The following is a 22767-nucleotide window of genomic DNA, read 5'->3' as shown; positions in this document are numbered from 1 at the left end:
CAAAACATGTATAGCTATATTTCCAGAAAACTTTCATTATCCTTTATTTTCTGATAAAAGATTTTAAGCTAACAAACATATGAATTAAGGGGGAAAAAAGAAGCAGCAGGTGTTATCATCTGGGATGTTTCACAATCAGCCCAACCTTCAAACCTTGAACAGGCAGATTAACTCTAATATGTTTGATCCCCATTTTATTCAATAGACTAACACATTGGAGTGAAACAAAAAACAAGTTGAATCATGCAGAAGGTTACATGAAAAACATTTTTTTAAACTAATAAAATCAGAAAAATATGTTGACGTGTGTCCAGGGAGACCAAATCTCTAAACACATCTTCTGGAAAAAATCACTCAAACTCAGATTGACTGGAAACTACAGGTTTGAAATTTTACAGAAGATTCTCAATATGACCAGAATTTCAATGGTTCATTCTTGCATGTTCTATTATGAAAATATTATTGACTATTACAATGAATCCCCTTAGATTAGTCCAGTTTTTCCTTGCCCTTCCAATCCCTTTAACTTGTTTTAACGTTCACATGATTCTTGGTGAGTTTTAGCATCTGAGTCACCAAAAACTAGAGTTAAATGTTCACATAACATCACTTTGTATATTTCTAGGCTAGTGGGCTTTTGGTATTTAGCATAACACCACATGACTAGAGGTAAGACACTATGAAAGTTCACAATGAGTAAACTAGGATGTAATGGAGCTAAGCAAGTTAGTATTACTGCAGCAGAGAAATGAGGAAGGAGCAAAAGTCCAAGATCAAGTGTGAAAAGTGCAAAAGAAAATATTAGATGCCAAGAGGTATAAAATCCCAACTAGGTCATAAAACAATATGAATGTTGGTGTTTTGCTAAAGGAGGAGCTAAAGCTTCAGAGTGTTAATAGATGAGTAACTAAGTACAGCCAGCAGATGGCGTAGTTTTTATTAGGTGATGGCGCCCGCTGCAAAAATTATTTTCAAGCTGAAAAAGGACCAAGTATAACTTGGTGTGCGTTGCTTTATTTAAACACAAATCCTTTTTGCTGTTTTTTTTTTTATTTTTTTATATAAATATAGTCATAGCATATGACAGGGCCCATTTAAAATTCAACTATTTAGTGTGCAGGCTGAGTGTTAACGCATGTCAATTAAAAGATAATTAGATACTAACAGCTTCCAACATGTTTCTATTTCAGATTTGTTTTATTTGGTACTCTGCTCCAAAAGTCCACTTCTGCAAACATGGACTTCTTTGTGCAACATTTGTTTTCTTCTTACAGCTCTTCAATAAAAGCCATATTTGAGGAAGTTAAAAACAATCGTGGTCCTCTTAGGAGATTCTACCACCTCAACTGTGGAGCTAAATGCGAACCAAAGATATGTGCTTCAGATGTTTCCATCTTAGGAGGGACTGATTTGTCTCTAAATGCTGTAATTGAGCGATGATTTATTATTATTATTTTGTGGTTAAAATCATGAGACTGAATCCTCTGAAAATGATTCTTGATCTCAACAGCATTCTCCTACTAAAATAAAAGTTAATAAAAAAGTAAAAAGGCTGTCATGTAGGATGTTCTACTGTGTGTTTTTCTGTGACTAGACTTGAAAATAGTTAAGGAGAAAAATAATTATCTTCATAATGGTAAAAACAAAGAGGGCCTTAAAGCCTAATTCAAACCCTGTTGGAAGGATATTTGCCAAAAAAAAAAAAAAAAAAAAGGTATCTAAAGGCAAGCAAAGAAAAAAAATGTTTATTCTGAAAGCAGGTGTCTTGTTGTGGTACACTGTGATACAGAGAGGTGAAAAGAAACCGAGGAATCTCTAGAAGTAATATCCTCTTATTATTTTCTCCTCACCTTTCTGTATTCGACTCATCCTTTTCTAGCGAATCACATTTTCTGGAGGGGACTATAGGCGTGTATGGCAGATATATAAACCTCTTTATGGTGTGTATGAAAGTAAATAACCTGGCTTCTTGCTGCTTTAACAGTTGGGGTAGAAAAAGAAGGAAAACAGCCCTTCAGATTGACACAATGGCATGTTCTCCGACAGGGGGAGAGGGCACATAGAAAGGGAGGGAGGCGAAAAAGGAGGAAAGCAAACACAACAAACGGCAATGAGATAGCCTCAATATCAGCGCTCAAATGGGATGGGAAGGTGAGCGTAAATCCCAGCGCCCCAGTTTCCATTTCTAAAAGCTCTTTCTTCTGTCCTGCCCTGTTGCTTTTCCCCTGGATTTCAGGGGGTAAATCCGCCACCGATATATCAAGAAAAAGCATGAGAGCTGCTGGGAAATTACCACCGCAAATACTTTACCTACACTTTCAGGACATTTACGAATATCAGAACGTTTCCGTTCTCCCGTTTCTCCTGAAGCATTCCTGGGTGAGAAATGGGATGATTATTGTCACCAATGGGAAGCCATTCTCCCATTTCAGTTGGGGACTTAACAGAGCCAAGGCCCCTCTTTTGGCTCGGCGTAGTGTCTCATGTCTTAACAAGGCTTTACTCCGGGCCAAACGGTAAATAAAAACCTTCCCAATCTGGCTCTGTGTGCTGCTCCACATTGCGGGTGTGGAAGCATTTGTGTGTGTCTGTGAACTGTGTCAGCGCTCGTGTTGTGTTTCTTCTTTGCCATTTCTTTGCCTCTCCTTCTCTCCTCCCTTTAACTCACCCCCGTCCTTCCTTATACAGCATATCAATGAAGGCCAGATATGTACTGGGGGGGGAGGCAGTGTGTGTAGCTGTGCATGGCTGAGCGCACTGTTCAATAGTTGGGAGGCTGGCTGGGGCCGCGGCTGGCAAACGGCTGCAGCCGAGTCTTCGGCTGGGCTGCGCTATCGCACCCAGTTATCGTTTCCCCCATGAAGGGCTCCCTTATCACCCCAGCCCAGAGAGGTCTCCCTTCTTCTCCCATCCCCGAAACACACTCCCCCTCGTTCCCTCCCCATCCAGCCCACCCCTCCCTCCTCCACCTCCCACCCCCCCATTCCCCTTTCATATCCACCCAGCGCTACGTCGCACAACATTCATCCAAGAGGGAGGGAGAGGGAAGAGGGGGGCTTCAAAGATCCCCCCCCCTCTCACAAACACACAAACTCTCAGAGTGTACATAAATGTGTATGTGGTGTTATGTGTGTGTGTATGCTCAATTTGCCAAAACAGTTTTTCCAGTGTAATTGGGCTTGGGGTACCTGTGTCCATGAGATAGCGCAGCCTCTTCTCCACGCGAGCTGCTCGGGCGTCTATGTGCCTCTGCTCGCTCTCCAGCGCAGACAGCTCCCCAACCACATACTGACTGGTGTCTTTGAACGCCTTCTGTCAACCGAGAGAGAGCGGGAGCGAGGCAGAGCGCAAAACAGCCGGAGAATAGTTATGAGAGAGAGAGGAGTAGTGAGAGTTGGAATGAAACAGGAGGAGAGGAGGGAAAGATAGAGGAGATTGAAGGAGAGGGATAATGGAGGTAATGAGGATGAAGGGGGAGAGGGAGGAAGAGGAGGGTGACATGGTTAGGAAGATCAGAGGAGAAATCAGAGCACTTTAAAAACTGATTTTAGGCAGAAAATGATCAGAAACAGGGATTCATTCTTCAACAAATGTGAAAGAATCATACGTCTCCAGCGGATATCTGCTTCCTTTTCAGGTTTAAGATCCTACTTTAGATAGACTGAGACCTAACAGAAGAAATGTGCAGAGTTTCCTTATTAAAGGTAGTCGTTTCGAATCCAGCAGTAAATCAAGATGATTTTTTTAACCATTTGACCTGCTGACCCCAGATCAGCTATTCTTAGCTGACCTCAGATCAGCTGGTTCATCTCTGATCTCAACAAATTCTGCATATACCTTCTGTCAAGATTCATGTTTTTTTCTCAAGAAAATTGTAACTAATTATAGGATCAAAACTATTAGTCTAATGAGAAAAAACATGCCGAGGATAGATAAAACACAAAAATACTATTTTAATGGGAAATTAATTTAATAAAAGAAGCAGCAGCAAAACTAAATTGAAAAATACACTTAAAATCTCAAAATGAAAGTCAGAAAGAATAAAAAAAAGGGATAAAGTCACACCTTACTTTATCCATTGAGCAACCTAATACAAAACTTCAGTAGTTTATTTAGTTTTACTCATTTCATGGTTTAAGATTTTGGTTTATATGGCTGCAAAACATCAGAAAATCTTAAATCATTAAATAATCTATACTTTAAAAGCTTTAGCATTTTAGCTGCTAAGACCACAAGTGAGACCAGCGAACGTCCATCCAACAGTTCAGAAATATTCATGGCATGCAGGAGGTAGATGCTTAATGGTTAAATATAAGATAATAGCTTAAGATAATAGCTTATGCTGCATATGCAACGTATGGTGCAGCTCCTAATGTTTCCAACCTTTTACAAACACATACAGGCTAACTGCAGCGCCTCATGTAAAGTGCGTTCATCATCATTACAAACCCGCCCTCAGTTCACCTCAATAACTACTGTACGAAGCAAAGGATGAGAAGAGAAAGGGAAGCAGACAGTGTTTAGGAGGATGCTGCTGGGCATACATTAAACTAAAGAGGCTAATATTTCTAACTCACTGGATTAGTTTAGTTCACAGTTTTAAAAATTGGCTCCTCAAATGTTTTAACCTGCGAGCCCAAAAATAACAACCTGACGACCCTTTAAAACAACAAAATGGCTTCAATATACATTTATTTATACATGTAAAGTTATAGTAATCTTTTTTAAAGACATTTATTTAGTACACAAATCAATACCCACATACCTACAGGCATGATTTCAACATATATAAAGAAAGCAGGACCTAACAGGACCTCTATAAGCTGCAGTTTTCTTCTGACTGGAAGACATCTTTACATTTTTAGATCAGACCTGGAGAAGTCTATAATCTGTGCAGGAAGCAACAGATGAGGGTGATAATAAAGAGTTAATAAAAAGGCAGATTGCCTTTGAGCCAGAATGACAGAATGTAAACAAAATAAATGGTTGCTGTTTTTATTTTCTATAGACATGCTCGTCTCTTTCCTATCAAAGCCTAAATTACTTGTTAATTGAAATTCATTTTCAACCTAAATCAGGTGTTTATTTTTATTTTTTTTTAGGTATTTTGTATTTACTTGCATCTGGTTGTATTTTAATACTTAATCTGAATGTTTCTGAGACCTGATTCCTTTTGTAATAAATACCCCAGAGTATCTTAAAGAAGCTTCTGAACAACATGAAAAAGTCGGAGCTGACAGATGTGCATATGTGGACACTTGGAATATCATTATAACAGTTTGTGAGAAGAATTCTGCAAACACTGATATTATGTCTGAATGGATTTATAATTAACTGTGATTTCATAGCTAATGTGAACTCATCTTTCATCCATAAGTTGTTTATGTTTTGCAGTGGAGACTCCATCCACCTGCAGCTTCCTCGTCCTCCTGCTTTATTAAATTAAACCTTTGATTCAGCTCCTCCTTCAACCCTCCAACACACTCTCCTACTTCAGCAAAGTCTTTTCCATTTTCTCCAACACAGCCACAGCATTTGCAGACGTATCTACACACGCAACCCATCACTCTATAAGTGTAGGCACTTAATAGACTCTCCATTTGTGACCCCTCTTCACCTCTGTCTCCTTGCTGTTTGCTATTCTTCAGAGAGACTCCTCTCAGAGAGGGAAAAAATGTTTATTCAAATTTCACCACTAAGGATGCATCCGAAAAAATATCTCCATTTTTATTGCTGATGCACTTCGTTTTCCTTAATGGGAAGGAGAACTAGTGAGCAGGAGAAAAACTTCTTTTTTTTTTCCTTTCCTTCATTCCACCCAAGCCAGCACTTTTTTTTTCCTGTACTCTTTCCAGCACATGAGAGTGCATTCATGTAGCTCTATGAGTGTGTGTGTGTGTGTGTGGGCAAATTCCCTGCAGCCTCCCCTCTGCGGCTCTCCTACTCCCCCCTCTGCGCGCTCTCGCTCTATCACCATATTTTTCCTTGGCAAATCAATTTTACACATGATCAGCCCACTCCCCTTGCCGCGCTCAGCCCAGCCGTAATTAAGAGGAGGGAAATTACCATATATATTATATTAATGCAAACATCATTCAGCAGGTAATTCTTGGCTGATCGGGATAATGGAAAGGTTGAACACCCATTAACCCTGGGGCCCGGGCACTGGGAGGAGGGTGATGTGTGTGTGCGATGAGACCAAGGTGGAGGGTCGAGGGTAGGAGAGGGGCTGCTCGGGAGGAGAGATTCACCTCCTGGTCTCTAGTGGCCCATATGCTCAAACACTCACTCCCTGAAATAATAGTGCTCTTATAAACACTCTCTCTGAGAAGACAATATGAAATGTGTGTCACTTAAAGGACGTAGAGCGCACCCACCTCCACGCGGCCGCTGGTATCTACCAGTGTTATAATTAACATGGAAGTGTCTTAGATCAATACGGAGATGTCCCTCTGGTAAGGAGGGGACGGCGCAGGAAGGAGGTGGTAAAGGTGAAAGGCAAGGTGGGAAATTTAAGAGTAGCAGGAGGAGAGAGAGAGAAGTGGAACCAAGCAGGAAATCTACAGACCTGGTAGCAGAAATGACCTTGACTGTTTCAGCGCCCTGATATTCAACAAACTTTTACCTAAACAATAATCTACCAAACATCTGGGAGATGATTAAACAGAACCCAGACTCATTTTGATGTTTTTATTTCTTTCAAACATGGGTGTCGGTTCCATTCCATGTTATAGATTCGATTATTTTCTGATTTTAAATGTGATTGCTGGTATTAAAGTCGTAGGGAAGTCATATTTAAATTTTAAACCATTCTGGCTTAAACATGTATATAAATTTACTCTTTATCAGACCATATTGTCCCAAAAGTTAGTGTAAATTTTTAAATGTCTTAAAATCAGTTTTTTTTTATTATCATATGCAGGCCAGTTAGTTATACGTCAGCCTGTACACCTAAATTCGGCCAATCATAAATCAACGGTCATCGGTGAATCTAATTTTTTTGGTCATAGCATCTTGATTCATGTCTCAGCTAGTATACGCAACGGTTGAAATGAGAGGTTTCCACCGTCCATAGCGTTCCCTGACAGTGTCGTTTCTAAGTCACCAATTTAGCGCTACTTGGTCCCAATGGAATTTCCCATCGGGAACCTACTAGCACTAAGTTGCTAACTGGTTAGAAGGATGCTTCCGAGAAATCGGCCACAACCAAACTTGCTTGTGAACCTTCCGCCCCAACAATCCCGTCCCCTTCATAATCGACTAATCACATTCACTTTATTCACTTGAATAAAGTTGTGCACCACTCGGGAGAATTGGGAACTACACCGTTGGAACAGCCGTTTCTCTACGACTTTAAAATAAAACTTTCAAGCCGTTGCTTGGATTGCAGAACTAAGTGGTTATGCAGCATGTTGATACTAGTTTTATATTATGTTCAACTATAAAATGTATAATGTTTATTTTTAAATAAATCTTTCATTTATATGAAAGAACATTTAGGAATATATATTAATAAGAATCAATTCAGAAATGAAACATTTACTGTTTTAAAACTGCTAACCATCTTATATGAACAAACCTCTTCTTCAAAGGGTCGCTGGAGGTCAACCTCTGTCTGTGAACCTCTGTCCTCCTCGACCTTCTTCAAATCTTCAGGAACTGATTTCTGTCGCTTCACCTCTGAAAGCATGGAATCAAAAACAAAAATTAAACAATGACCCAAAGTGTTGGTTTTATGCAGGAATAGTTTCCACTGTCTCCTCTATTTAGTGTCCTGTTCTTCATTAAATGTAAAACTTCATTATATAAGATGAATATGATTAGACACAAATATAATCAAGTTGCATTAATATCTAAAATAAAAATCAACTATAACTTAATTATATGAAGAATAAAGACTCAAAATGTAATGGTAGATATTTAAAGTGATCATTGCTCAGAATGTTACACCTTTTTGCCGTTCTGATATTTAACGCTGTGACATGACAGGTTTATATCATCTACCAGAATAAGCTGCTTTTGAAATAGTGTCATCTTAAAGCCTGTTTCCATTCTCTGCATGCACTTTAAAAGGTCTACCTCTTTCTAAGCTTGTCGAGCATTATTGCTCTCATGAGTTCAACAAGTTGGCAGGATTGTTAGGGAATGTTGTCACAACAGGGCGGCTCTAAGTTGGCTTTTAAATTGAGAATAAAATTGCGACGATGAATGACATCTCAGCATCTGTAAATCCCTGAATGTGGACTAAAATAGACATATAGAAACACAGGGATGACTGCTCCTGTATATGAAGCATGGAGCGTTAACAGGCTTTTATAAGAACGATGGGGGCCTTCCTTTAACTTTGACGTCCAACCGGTATGTTATTTTTTTGTTTTTGTTTTTTAATGGAAGCAAACATTTTGAAAGCAGTTTAAATCTTTTTTAATTTGAAGGAAATTTGTGATATTGTATGTTCAGTCGAGCTATGCAGAAACAAGTGGGGGAGGGGCTATACAGCTTTAACCAATGCCTAGAGGGCAGGTTATCATCCTGGCAGGTATGATGCAAACATTTTTGATTTGTGCTCAATATTGAAGCGTGGTCTGTGCTATTATTTAGTATTATTTGCTGATTTTGCCGGTTTGCCCACTTACAAAGAATGCAACAATCTATAATTTTAATCATATGTACATTCTAACAGTGAGAGACAGAATCCCAAAGAAAATTCCAGAAAATCACATCATATGAATTTATAAAAATTGATAACCATCTGATGAGGAAAAACAAGTATTTGACCCCGTACCAAACAGCATGTTAATATTTTGTAGAAAAGCCATTATTGGCCAGCACAGATGTCAAACGCTTTTTATAGTTGGTGACAAGGTTTGTGCACATTTCGGCAGGGATGTTGGCCCACTCCTCCCTGCAGACAGCCTCCAAATCATTCAGGTTCCGAGGTTGTCGCCTGGCAACTCGAATTTTAAGCTCCCTCCAAAGATTTTCAATTGGATTCAGGTCTGGAGACTGGCTAGGCCACCCAGAACCTTGAAGTGCTTCTTCTTCAGCCACTCTTTTGTTGCTTTGGCTGTGTGCTTAGGGTCGTTGTCGTGCTGAAACACCCATCCTCGACCCATCTTCAGTTTTCTCACTGAGGGAAGGAGATGTTGGTCCAGAATTCCACCATACATGGCCCCGTCCATCCTCCCCTCAATACGATGGAGTTGTCCCGTCCCCTTGGCTGAAAAGCACCCCCAAAGCATGATGTTGCCACCACCATGCTTGACGGTGGGGATGGTGTTCTTTGGGTTGTATTCGGTGTTCTTTGCTCTCCAAACACACCGTTCCATGATCAGGGACACCCCACAAGGCGAGATCTTGTGTGGAGGCTCAGACCGAGGGAGGTTGGCGGTGGTGTGGTGCTTCTTCCATTTCCTGATAACTGCACCCACAGTTGATCTTTTCTCTCCAAGTTGCTTTCCGATTCTCTTGTAGCCCATCCCAGCCTTGTGCAGATCAACAATCTTGTCCCTGATGTCCGTAGAAAGCTCTTCGGTCTTGCCCATGGTGGTGATGTTGGATGCTGGTTGTTTGGGTGTTGACAGGTGTCTTTTATACAGGTAACGAGGTGAGGCAGTGTATTTGATGTAGATAATTGGTTGGAATTGGGGCTGTGTCTTAAAGAAAGACTAACTGGCTTGTAGGAGCCAGAATACTTGCTGTTTGGTAGGGGGTCAAATACTTGTTTTTCCTCATCAGATGGTTATCAATTTTTATAAATTCATATGAGGTGAATTTCTGGAATTTTCTTTGGGATTCTGTCTCTCACTGTTAGAATGTACATATGATTAAAATTGTAGATCGCTGCATTCTTTGTAAGTGGGCAAACCGGCAAAATCAGCAAGGGTCAAATAATTATTTCCCCCACTGTATAAACTATAAAATGTAAGTGCCAGTATCACCATTAATGCCTAAAAAAAAACCAAAAAAAAAACCCGCTTCTTTTATTCTCAGAGTGTTTTTCATTAATTTCTTACAGAAGCACTTTTGTTATTTTTCTTAATATATTCGGGCAAGTTGGTGTTTCTTGTTATTACATTGACATTCATTTTTGCCATCAAAATATCCATATTTTTTTAATGTTACACAGGGAATAAGGTCTTGTCCTGGATTCCAATAAAATTACTGGTTTGAAATTTAGATTTTCAAAGTATAAAGGGTTAGGAGCCATAAAGAAGCAGGTTTCTGGTACATAAAGGTCTCCGCTGGTCGTTTGTCACTCTCTGCATGGTGTGCGTCCTCACCTGGTCTGTTCTCGACGTACTGGCTGAAGGACTTTAGCTGAGTCTTCCTCACAGCGGAGTCTTTGTTGAAAACAACCGGGCTCCGCAGCTTCTCCGTGGCTCTGCGCAGACGCTCCGCACGCAGCTCCTCAGCGTTGTTCTAGAACAGACAGAAAAAAAACTCTAAATAACAGATAATCTAATCCACAAAATAGCAAACTTTAATGGGATAAAACAAACCAACAAACAGGAAAGAACTTTATTATAATATGCTTTCATCTGAACCTGAAATCTGCTTCAGACCTTCTATCAAATTTAGGTTTTACACACCTGCCACCAGTATAGAAGCTCTGTTATAATTTGTTAGCATGAGTGTCTCCAAAACACACACACACACACCAACACACTCATTCACTGTCTGCCTCACTCATGAGCGAGACAAAAAGGAGGCAATTAACTCGACTTTCAACAAAACCTCCAGCCAGAAAATATATTCAGATTATGCAAAATGCAAAAGAAAGAAGAAAAAAAAAAAAGGAACTGCTATTGTTTTCAAAGTGAACACATGTTAAAAAGCTGAACGCTCCCTTCTCCCTCTATCAGAAACGGGATGCAGAGCCGCTTTATTACCGAGACTCCGACTATGCCAAGCCGAGTGGAAAAAGAAACCGACTTCGCTTAAAGATTGACGTTGCGGCAGCATTAATAAGACGGCGAAACGTGTAATAAAGTCGACAATTAGGGCAGACACGTTCCGGCGCTTGAGACGGAGGGAGATAGGCGAATATGGTGTAGAGTCAGCGTGGGTGGGTGGGAAACGGGGCGTAGACGAGGAGCTGTTAGAGCTTCTTCACATTATTGACTCTCAAAAACAAAGTCAGCAATTAGCCTCTCCTCACTTTGTTTTGTCTATTAGTCTGTCGGCTTCCGCTGGCCACTTAAAACCTTGTGTCAAGTCGAAATTGAAGGAAATTTATTTATGAAGCGCTTTGGGCTTTTATAGAAAAAAAGGCCAATTAAATATTTTAAAACAGGACCAGAACTGGGGTGCGTGGAGGCACTGATGACCTTGTTTGTGTTCAGAGGCAGCAGCTCGCAAAGCTAGCAAGTTTATATACAATTTACTGACGGGCATGAAAAGTAAAGAGAACGTGGAAAATTAGAAGCAACCCAGATCTGAAAAGTCCTCAAATTATGATGATTCAACTGAGTAAAGAGTGAGTTAGCTAGTAGCTAACAGGAGGCATGGGCTGACTACAGCTAGAACAGAAAACCAAGGATTTAAATAGTGTTTTCCTCTTAAACCCTTTTTTAATCTAACTTTCAAAATTTCAGTCCATTTAAATGCATGAAAGCAGAAATGTACGCAGTGTTTATTTTCTCAGAGCTACATCAGCAGATAGCATGAATAATTAGCCTGTTTGTGTTATTATAGAGCAGAAATAGCCAAAATAGTGATATTCCATTATGTTATCACCTAATTTAATGCAAATTTGTGCATCAGAATAAAAAAAAACTAGATAATAAAAACATTTAAATTAAACTTTATTGATCTCCCAATGGAGAAGTTCACTCTCTGCATTTAACTCGTCCCCTTGGGGAGCAGTGGGATGCCACTGTGCGGCGCCTGTGGAGCAGTGTGGAGTTAAGGGTCTTGCTCAGGGACCCAGAGTGCTGGCTGTGGTGATCGAACCCGGTACTTGCAACCTTCTTGGAGCACAAGCGTACTGCTCTAACTACTAGGCCGACACTCCCCCAAAAATATTATGTGGGCTACATAGTGGCGTAGCACTGTTGCTTTGCAGCAAAAAAGGTTTCGGGTTTAATTCCCAGCCTGGTTTCTTTCTGCATGGAGTTTACATGTTCTCCCTGTGCATGTGTGGGTTCTCTCCGGGTACTCCAGCTTCCCACAGTCCAAAAACATTACTGTTAGGTTAAGCCTGGCGTAAACTGTGCGATTTTTTTCAATCGTTGCACGCAGCTGCTGCTCACACTGTACGACTAAACTGCAGGGTTTAGTCATACAGTGTGAATTCACACCTCACTATTTATGTTCGGCCCGATGCTCTGATGCGATCTACCTGCTCACACTGTACGACTAAAAAGCATGTCGGACTCAGCTCCGCAGTGAGATGGAGCTGCTTTGACTCATCTATTCCAGAAGCCAAACAAATAGAAGGGGAATATTAAGCTCACTATAGTGAACTGCGCTGCCTTGGCAATTTGTGCAATTTTGTGCTCAAAGTCCTAAAAAGAAAAGGCGACGACGTATTTGAAAAAAAGACATGGCTGAGCAAATGTGGCAACTACGGTCTGTCAATTTTACAGACAGAACTGCATTTCACTCATTGCATCCCTGCCACGGTGCTGTGTTTACATCTGAGAGGAGGAATAAAAAGAAGAATCCTTCTCTGCGCATGCAACCTGAGCGATTTGCCCATGACGGTCCGGAAAAAATCAAACATGTTTGATTTTCTCCCGACCTCACAATTCCTGATGGGGAGGTGGTTGTGAGAGGCTGATCGCCGCCCGTAAACCCCTGTACACTACACGACTCACAACGCACGATCAGGCTGAAAGTCGGCCCAATCGAAAAATTCTTGCACAACTGGAAAATCGCCCCGAAGATCGCACACTGTACGCCCGGCTTTAGGTGTGAGCGTGTGCATTGTTATGCGTCTATGTTGCCTGCGACAGACTGGTGACCTGTCCAGGGTTTACCCTGCCTCTCGCCCGTATATAGGGACGGAATAAGCGGGAGAAAATGGGAGGATGGATAAATAGATAATATCATTTCTGTCTGTATTAATAAGGTGACATTGTGGCAGTTTATAGACTGAGCGTGAAAATCTCAAAGATGTTTTTTGTAGTCTAGATATAAAGTGATTCCTGGAAACTTTAAATCCCATTTTCAAGGAACTGATCCTTCAACTTTTAACAGATTAGTGGGTCATCTGAAATTAGAGAAGCCCAAACAAAGACCCTGCAACCATACATAGATTTGATCAAGAATTCATACATTAGTTTAAATAAAAGTTTAATTAAATGTCAATTAACTGGATTAATGCTCGTCATTTTCCATCTGCAGAAAATACTGCAATTATCCTGAGGCCGCCTTAACACTAACAGACCTACTGCTTAACTGTTGTAAAATCATGACTTGTCATTCGCGCTTTTATCTGCAGCAACATTTCTACCGAGGGCGACACCATTTCAATCAGAAGATCGCACAAGCATGCTGAACACCTGCCCACTTGACTACCCCTCCATTTCCTTTTCACACTCTGGCACAAGCAGATATTGGGGTGTTTGCCCCTTCTTGCTTTCTTTCATTCTCCCTCCATATCTCTTATCGTTGCTACAATCAGTGTGGTAAGCTGCAGCAGTGGTGATTCAGGGTTTTTAGTGCATGTGAGGCTGAAAATGTGCATGCAGGGGGCTGCGTGACTAATGTTGCAGTCTGCTGAGCGTCGCATGGCCTTATCGTGCGCCACCGAGGCTGCGCATACACACAATCGGTAATGAGAGGGACACTGTGTGTTGGTGGGTGATGTTCCTGTAGGGGCATAACACCAGCCTTAAGGACCTGGTGGAGCCCAGACAGACTTTGGAAGGAAAATATGTCCTTATTTAAACAAGAAAACAATTCAAACTAACCACTACGTACAGAAAGATAATTATTCACACCTTTTTTCTTTCTATAGATCTGTTCCTTGTACTTTCTGTGCCTCAACAATCATACATGACAAAAAAGTCTCTAGACATTGTTAAAGGCTAGAGGGAAGTTAGGGAAGCCTTGCCCTTCTAATATACATTCTGAATACAACACAGAATAACACTTAACAGACTGCAAATAAAGTTTTATTTTATGTAAAAGTCAGATATAAACTGAAACTCATATGAATCAACTCAAGAAAAATGAATTACTTAAAATAAATCATTATTAAATCAATTGTGAGGATTTGTTCCAAGCTAGATTGTATTTTAAACCAATATTCATTTTCTGTTAAGGACAGGTCCGTGTTGTAATACATGTGCTGTACCAGTAGGGAGGAAGAAAAGCAATCTCAGATGTTTACCATTCGCTCTTGGTAATATAACTCCCCATTTTATAGGAAGTTCAATGGAGTTCAATGGACATTTTTTGAATTAAAAAAGCTTTCTGGATGGGAAGTGAAACGTCTTCAAACTTGGAAACCAAGTCCAGTGGATTGTTTTAAATTTTCTTTTTTTGGATTGACTATGACCTGGATGACTGAGAACCTTCACCAGTATAAAGACGCATCTTCAAAGTTTTCCAGTCCTCTCTCAGTTGCTACGCTTTTTACTTGTGCATAAACAAATATATAAAACTAACTTTCCAAGTTATGTAATTGAGGTATATACTAATGTGCCTGGTGACTACTGAACTTTTGAAGGATGTCCAGTTTAAACAGACTAATGCAGAAAGTGGAAACTTACATTAAAGGGAGTTCTTTAGATTTGATTGCAATTTCTCAATATGAACATATTTAACATCTGGTTTTATTAAATTTGCAAGAATAAGGCTTTTGCCAAGAAATTTCTGATTTTTGTTTAAGATCAGTTCAGCCATTCTATTAGCATTAGCTGAACCTATTAACTAATGTTATCCTATGGCTAGCATTAGCAAATACTTAACATACTTATTCAGAAGAAAAGGGAAGAGCTCTGCCTGCTAACTGAGCCCCAAAAGCTAGACCAGTGTTCACTCTAGTTTGCTTAAATTTGAGAAATATAACAGAGTAAAGAAGCCATTTTTCAGCCACATCAATGTCTGACCTCCATCTCACTTAACTTAAACCTCCTATTCCTAATGGTGCAGAATCCTCCATAGCCAGTTGGAAGTATATGATATATTAACATTTATACAACAAAATATGCTGTGTTTTTCAGTAAAAACAAAACTTTTTCTTGTCACAGCTCCAGAGGTTCTGTGGATGTATTTTTCTGAAAAATGTATCATTTTAATCAGAGTTACAGCTACGACTTTTGAATGTCAATGTTGACAGTAGTGCCAGTGACTTGACATAGGTATTCAGTTTGAACCACTTCTTAAAAAAAAAAAATCAGAATGATTGTGTTTTATCTAAAAACAACAAAAGCAGGAAAAATGGATGAGCTACAAGGACTCACACTGAATGCTGCAAAGCATTTTAACATTTAAACTGTGGAGCTTTTCTAACTAATGTTGCAACTCTGTAGCACAACAGAGTGAAAAAGCTAATTAACATTAGTCTCTTTAGCTTCAACATATACAGTTAGCTTTTTATCATTGTTAGACATAAATCTGAAGCAAACACATCCCTAAAGGTGTTTCATTTACTAACAGGTGGGATTCCAGGTGCTTAACTCCATCCCTGTTTTCATTTAGTTTAATCTAATTACATGGTCAAGTAGGAGGAATAGATTCTTTTGATCATCATATCAGCACCAATGGAGGCATATTTTAGATAAAAAAAGACAGCAGAATGACTACATATTTATATTTTTCCACAATGATAGCCACTGTTAGAGACTACAGATTTAATATTTGTCTCTTTTAGGGCCTATATTCTGGGCCCATCACTGTACATAAGCCGATTCTTCTTCTGTGAGGGCCATCTGATTACATGCACACATATACACTCGGGCAGCCTTAAAGCACTAAGCCATTTAGGCTTTGAACACAAGAGGGTGTTTCTGTGAATAGCTGATCAAAGACGCCCCGCACTGTCGTACGTGCCGAGAGTTTAACATGTACTGACAGCCGCACACCGATTCACTTTATTCTACTTGACATTCAAAATCAATTAAACAGATGTTCAAACTACCCGACTGCCATGTTGACTCAATACTCCCATCAGCAGCTATAGACAGAGGCAGCAGAACGGGCTCTACAGCTGTCCCCCTACACACACCTAACTGTCTGTAAAGGTCACAGTCAATAAAGGTGATGGCGACATAGAACGTAGAGCGCCGCGATGCCAGACGTGTATCTGTTTGTCACGGCTTTAAACAGACATATATGGACATGAGAGGGATAAACTATGGTCTGGCATGAAGCTTCAGCTGACGGATGAGTTGAAAGGGTCAGCAGGCAGACAAACAGGGTCAATCTGTTCTAATTGATTGGAGTAAAGCTTTGATGGTGCATCGAGTAAGAGAGAAAAAACAACAAACCACAAGATAAAACAAGGGCAGGGAGTGATTGAGGGGAAGGGGCTCTATATAAGTGTGTACCAGTACCTCCAACCCTGTAGGGCTGAGCGGCGAGGCAGAGGAGGCCGTTGGTGAGGAGGAGGAGGACGTGGAGGAAGGTGATGAAGGTGAAGTGACTCCTCTTGGACTGGTCTCTGCCAGCTTCTTCAGCTTCAGATCCACATGTTTACTGTTTGTGCCTTGAGAAGAAGAATAGAAGATCATGGATGATAGGTAACTGAAAAGATTAATGGACTACTGAAACAATCGTCAGCTGGTCATCCATTAAAAATGTTCACTGGAGCATAAAGGCACAAAAAACAATGTTTTAATCCATTTAGATCAGCAGTTAAGTGAAAAACAGCATAAAAATTGGAACATTTACTAATTCGCAGCTTCACCAGTTCAAAATCTTTAAAAGGGAAAAAAAAGATTAAGGATCATTTGCTACCCGTTAATTAATACGTTAATCGTTAATGTAGTCTAAAAATTAAACTAATTAAAACTTACTTACCTTACTATAAAAATTCTAATGTTGCAAAACAGTGAACTGTTTAGTACATCTCGGACAAGCCTATTTGAGATGGAAATTTTTTTGCAGGATCTCACTGAATCTGGACTCTGCATTGGCTGTAATCCTCCTGGAAAGGCATCCTTTCATTACTTTTACCACCAGACGTGAGTTCCTTACCTGCACACGGAGTGGGAGGACTTTTCCTTATTGGGGGAAGGTTAGGGGCGGGGCTTACAGTTCAAACTAAACTGTTGTCCTCGCTCATTGTTCAAAACTGTGCAGAATGAGGTGCAGCGCCTTTAACCTTTGATTACTGGGGCTTTTAATCATGTCAATGGTTTAAGTATTTAGATGTTTATTTGAGGTAAAGATGAAGAATTTTGAGGCAGCGTGCTTTAACTTTGGGATGACTGTCCTACCATTCTGCAATAGGTAAGTAGCTAGGTCCAACACTGATGTTTGAATCCCTGATATAACAGAAGGAGGCCGTCTTCAAGTGGTTTCCATTGCGTAAGGGGGATGAAACTGTTCTAAATATCCTGCTATCTCAAACCATTTTAAGTTCCTTTCACTGGAACTAAGTGGGAAGCTGTGAAATCAGAACTCCTCTGCTTAAGTATCAGAAATTGAGTCAATTCGTTGCTCCAGAGAACCGTCTCCATCGATCTTTAATGGCCCATTAGTATAATCGTTAACAAAAGTAACAAAATCATAACTAGAATTGAAAAAATATTTTTGTTGACTGAAATGATAAAAACTAAACCTTTCATAAAACAAAATTAAAACTCACTTAATTTTAAGAAAGTTTTAATTTGTGTCTTTATCATAATGCATTAATATTAGGTCTGGTTTCATTTTAATAAGTGGAGAGGGCGGGTCTTTTTAATGATTCACAAAAATCCTCCACTATACCTTTAACTATAAATGCAACTAACCTATTTTCATAAAATAAGAACTAAACTAGCTAACAAACATCAGTAAAAAAATCAGTAAAATCTTACATATAATTGAAAATCAGAAGTCAAAACTAATGAAAATTTCAAAACTATCTAATCTTGGCTTAGGATTGCACTGGAAGGTTTGGATGCAGCTACTCGAACATTCAAACCCTATCCAAACATGCACTGTGCCTGAGCCATTCAGTCATGGAACAATGCAGGAGGACACTGAGCTCGTTCTTTAGGTTTGTGAAAAGCAGTCCGAAAGGTCTAGGAGCTGGATTAAAAAGGACGTCCCTGGCTATGATGACTGTACAACCATTAATCTGTGTTTTTATATGAGCAGCTGTGATTCTATTTTACTACTGAGCATCTGTATATGTTAATTTTACTCACTTTCTCTGGTTAAAGGGTTTATTTTCTTTTACAGCTTCTTCATTTTTCCCACATCTTATTCTTTTACATCCGCCTATCAACATTAGGTGCGCCTTATTCTCTTTTTTAGAGCGTTCATCCTTCCTTCTCTGTGTCTGAGCGCCTGCCAGCCGCTGCATACAGCTCTATTTTCCAGGGACTGGTAACCACAGCTCCCCTGCCAGGCCAGACCACTGCACTGAAGAAGATGAAAGAACAGGAGGGCGACCGTTTCATGTGTCACCCCCTCTGTGTGCAGCCAGCAAACATGTACACACAAACACGTATGAATAAAGACACCAAATACAGATACATGCTCTTGAACTTTGTCGTATCACACAAACGCATACACACTGAAATACAGCTGAAAAAAAAAAAAGAATTCAAATAATCTGCTGCATTCAGGGAGTTAATATTGCCAGATTAAAGGGTGGCATCAGAGGCTTTAAAGCTGCATTCACAACCAGCGATTTCTTTTTAAAACATTACCAACAAAGACAACATAATAGAGGAAAAAAAAGGTGTAAGATAATGCGCTTCAAAAGGTAGAGAAAGCATTTTGTTTGTTTTTTATGTTGGTTTGGTCAGGTCCCTCACGGTACTCTAACCTATCTTACATCAACAGCAAATAAAGGCAGTAAACAGTAAATTAATTACAAAACATAATTAGTTTACCTCTGAAGATTTGTCCAAATGTTTTACTGAAGATATTTTTTCGGTTTTGTTTGCTACAAACCTTTCAGTTTAATAGAAAAGTTAAGGAAATAATAAAAAAACAAAAACAAAACTTTATTTTTCCATATTTTCTATCCAAGCTGAGTATCTAACAGCGAGATGCAGCGAATGTGAATGGGACATTTTAGATAATTTTGGCAGTTTAAATAGGGCTAGTTTTTGAACCGACACCTGGTCTTTAGGTCATGATGAAAAAAAAAAAAAAGCTAACAGATGTGAAGGGAGGAATTTTAAATTGACAATTACTAATTCTTGGTGACCTTAATGCATAAACAGGCTCTATGATAACGAAAGTTGTGTTTCCATTATTAAAAACACATTTATTGGAACATTTAGCGACCATTAAAATTAGACTTAAAAGTTGACCTGGGTAAGTAAAGGTGAAGTAAAGGAAGTAGGGCTGGTTATACTCCCGCAGCAGTGTGTCGCAGTGAGCTTCTCGCAGGTATGAGGCAGATATTTTTGATTTATGTCCAATTTTGAAGCGTGGTCTGAGCTATAGTATTCCACGCCACAACGCAAGAGGGACAATCACAAGCTAGCTGTCGGTCTAGATACGGCCGAGGCGGTGAGGAAGTGGTAAAAAACGCACGCTTGTGCAACAAAAAAGGGACGTAAGGGCGAAAAAGAGCGGGGATCCATGCGGAAAAGGGTGGTAAGGTACCAAACAGGAAATACACATAGTGTAAAGTGGATTTAGGTTTGACCAATCAGAGGCCTCCTGTCAATGGAAGGGGCGGGGGCATATCTGCGTTCACTGCGACACATGAAGATGACCTGGTTTCTGAGTATAAACCAGCCTTAAGAAGAAAGAAACATGCAGCACCACCAAAGATCAGCCAGTAGTTTTACCCAGAGAGGTTAGCTCAGAGGCGGGGTTAGTAAGCTCCAGGCAGCCCTGGGTGCTGGATGTGGCAGGAAGGGCCTCCTGCTGGAGCGGGTTAGTAACTGGTGCAGAAGCAGACAAGGTGGCATCAACAGAATCTGCGTCAACATCGCTGTAGCCCAGCTGCTCTTCCTCTGCCCTACTTTGTTCCTCATCCTCACTCTTTTCCCCATCAACAGCATCCTCCTCATCACTTCTCAGCCTGCCCAAAGCGTCTGTGGATGCAGAGTTAGAGAAAGGAGCAGAAGTGCATAAAGAGGAGGAATTGAGAGGAGGAGGGATCGGTTGGTAATGGTTAGAGAGGAGAATGAAGGGAGAAGAACAGAAAGCCTGTTTGGTTAGATTGTATTAACATGCCTCTTACCTCATGACTATTTCATCTCTCTTCACATCAGGAGACATGAAGAACCGACAGCTGCTGACTACAGAGCTACAGCTTACAGTACATTCATGACCCTGTGAGAACCGGCTTGGTTTATACCCACTAATATGGTTAATCGTTTAGTTCATTTATGGCTCCTAAATATAACCTGGAGACAGAATTTTATGATTTTTTTTTTCCCTCCATCAAATAGCTTTGAAGGACCTAAATTATGCTTGTATATACAGGATCTGTTAAGGACTATAAAAATGAGAAAATAGTCATTTGATAGAGTCAATAGTCATTAATAGTCATTAATAGAGTCAATCATTTCAGAAAGTGAAACTCAAACATTATCCCACACACTGAACTGTTTTAACTCTTTTTTGTCATATTGACGATTAAGGCTTACAGCTTAAAGGTGCTCTAGGAGATCTTGGAAAAAACGTTTCCAGCAGGAGCAGTGCATCGCTGATCTAGGAGTTGGCACGGAGACAGGCAGCACTGATGATGCAGAGCAATATGATCCCTCCTCTAAAACAGTTTATTAACGCCTAAATTAACTTAAAATGCCCAAATCTGGCAAAATATGTTCCCTTTTATTATCCTGGTGCCTGCAGTTTGGATTAAGTACATGAAAAACGTCTTCCAGCTGCCACGGCAAACCGCGAGGAGGCGACCGGGCCAGAGGCTGCTGTTGAATGGGATTCCTATTGACAGCGCACCGCTGGTGTACAGGGGTCTGAGCGGCTCCGACAGAAATAATAAGGCAGGATGTTAATCTGGATGAACTGACTGCACTGACGATGTTTTCAGGTAGACTTTCTCATTTCAAAATGGATTTAAACTACTTTTACACACTGATCACAGCAAATATAGCTGCCATTGTTACAGGCAAAGAAAGGATAGGGGAGCTCCGCCCAACGCGCATCAGAACCACTTTTCCACCGCGCAGCCAGAGCAGCAAAGATGCTTCAGCCGCGTTTCATAACTAAACTTGTACAAGCATCAAAAATGCTCTTGCTGCTTTAGGTCTGAACGTAGCACTACAGTGGCTAGCTACCAGCCATGACGTCCTGCACGAGCATTGGGGGTCGATTCATTCATGTGTCAGGGTATGTGCACAGGGGGGAGGGACAAGCATAAGACTATGATTGACGTGTCAGGAACTAATCATGTACAACGGACCGTGTTTTGTGATTGGTTGAGGTTATTCATTGATTTCTCACTGCAGCGGGGACCATTTATTTTAGTTTCACTTCCAGACCTTCTATTTCACTGCTTGCTAAGCGACTGTGGGGAGATCTTTAAGCCACATGGTAAAAAAATGCATCAGAAAAGATCTCCTACTGCACCTTTAAGAGTTTATAGCTGATAAAAAATAAAAAAAAAAATCGAGGCCAAAATATTAGAATATCATGACAAAGCATTTTCAGATTTTTTTTTTTAAAGCTGATGGCAATTTTTTTGACATGATTTTCTCCATTTCCCCCAATATTAAATCATAAAATGAATATCAGGGTAAATGTTTCATAAGTTTTAATTTAAACAAAAATCAAAGTCTATAAGCAGCTCATACAAAATATGAAGAATGGAGGGAGCAGCAATGTATGCGCTTCATGTGATATCAAAGCATGAATGCACTGATAGATCTAAGAACAGATGCACATATTGGTATCAGTCAATACAAGAAAATATTGGTTGATTTTTACTCCAAAGGCATGGTGTCAGATGTAAAACACTTAAATCAACTCAAGATACCTGCAAAAGATCCCTGAGCCCCTAAAATACTTCTACCTAGACAGTCTGTCACACAGCAAAACACAAAAATTCTTTGATAAAGAAGCTGACGTGCAGAGAACTGCGTTAATGCTTATTCATGGAAAGTTAAGTGGAAGGAAAATGTGTTCACTTCCATTCACGTTGGACAGATTTCGGCGAAAAAGTGTTTTGCTCATCTGACCTTTACCCAAAACACAAGGATGTTCAAGAGAATGTTTCAAATTTATGTTAAAACAAACAAAAATAACGGAAGCATGCGCCGCAGATAAGATGCTGGTAGATGGCGTTACATAGAAACAGCACCATGAGCGGCACTATGGAGGCTTTTGCTCATTATTTTTCATGAACGACAGCTTTGCAAAGTGCAAGAGCTCGTTCTATAAAACATTAGATGATGCGTCCCTAAATGATAAAGATGGCTGTTACTGGTAGAGATCCATGTGAAGTCAACAGATTGAAATGTAAACTTTGGTGGTTTTTTTTATCTAAATACTGTTTGACTCATTTTAAACGCATATATGGTCTCCATTTATTGAGTCAAACTTAAAATGAATGTAAATTTAACACAATGTGAAGATTTTTAAAAGAATGTAACAAACGTGCATTCAGATCTAATAATGAGCTGTTTCTGGTTTTACTTTCCAAAGTTTATAGGGGCATGGATTAGCATTTTTAAT

General features: G+C 39.9%; 1 protein-coding gene across 5 annotated transcripts in view; it reads right to left on the bottom strand.

The window, feature by feature from the left end:
* The window catches only part of ehbp1 (EH domain binding protein 1), a 183162-nt gene that overhangs the window by 36153 nt on the left and 124242 nt on the right, over positions 1–22767 (bottom strand). For 2 of the 5 annotated variants that reach the window (XM_015389428.1, XM_015389430.1), the window contains 5 exons: positions 19914–20162; positions 16509–16660; positions 10284–10422; positions 7580–7680; positions 3189–3312 (listed from right to left, as the gene is read on the bottom strand). In XM_015389428.1, coding sequence (XP_015244914.1) covers positions 3189–3312; positions 7580–7680; positions 10284–10422; positions 16509–16660; positions 19914–20162 — 765 coding nt within the window. The remainder of the gene's footprint in view (positions 1–3188; positions 3313–7579; positions 7681–10283; positions 10423–16508; positions 16661–19913; positions 20163–22767) is intronic. The other 3 variants (XM_015389431.1, XM_015389433.1, XM_015389429.1) reach the window with 2 other exon arrangements.

This window comes from Cyprinodon variegatus, unplaced genomic scaffold (assembly GCF_000732505.1).
Source record: "Cyprinodon variegatus isolate N-32 unplaced genomic scaffold, C_variegatus-1.0 Scaffold458, whole genome shotgun sequence".
Taxonomy (NCBI): domain Eukaryota; kingdom Metazoa; phylum Chordata; class Actinopteri; order Cyprinodontiformes; family Cyprinodontidae; genus Cyprinodon; species Cyprinodon variegatus.
The sequence above is the reverse complement of the archived record's forward strand: the minus strand, read 5'-3'. Positions and strand labels throughout refer to the sequence as shown.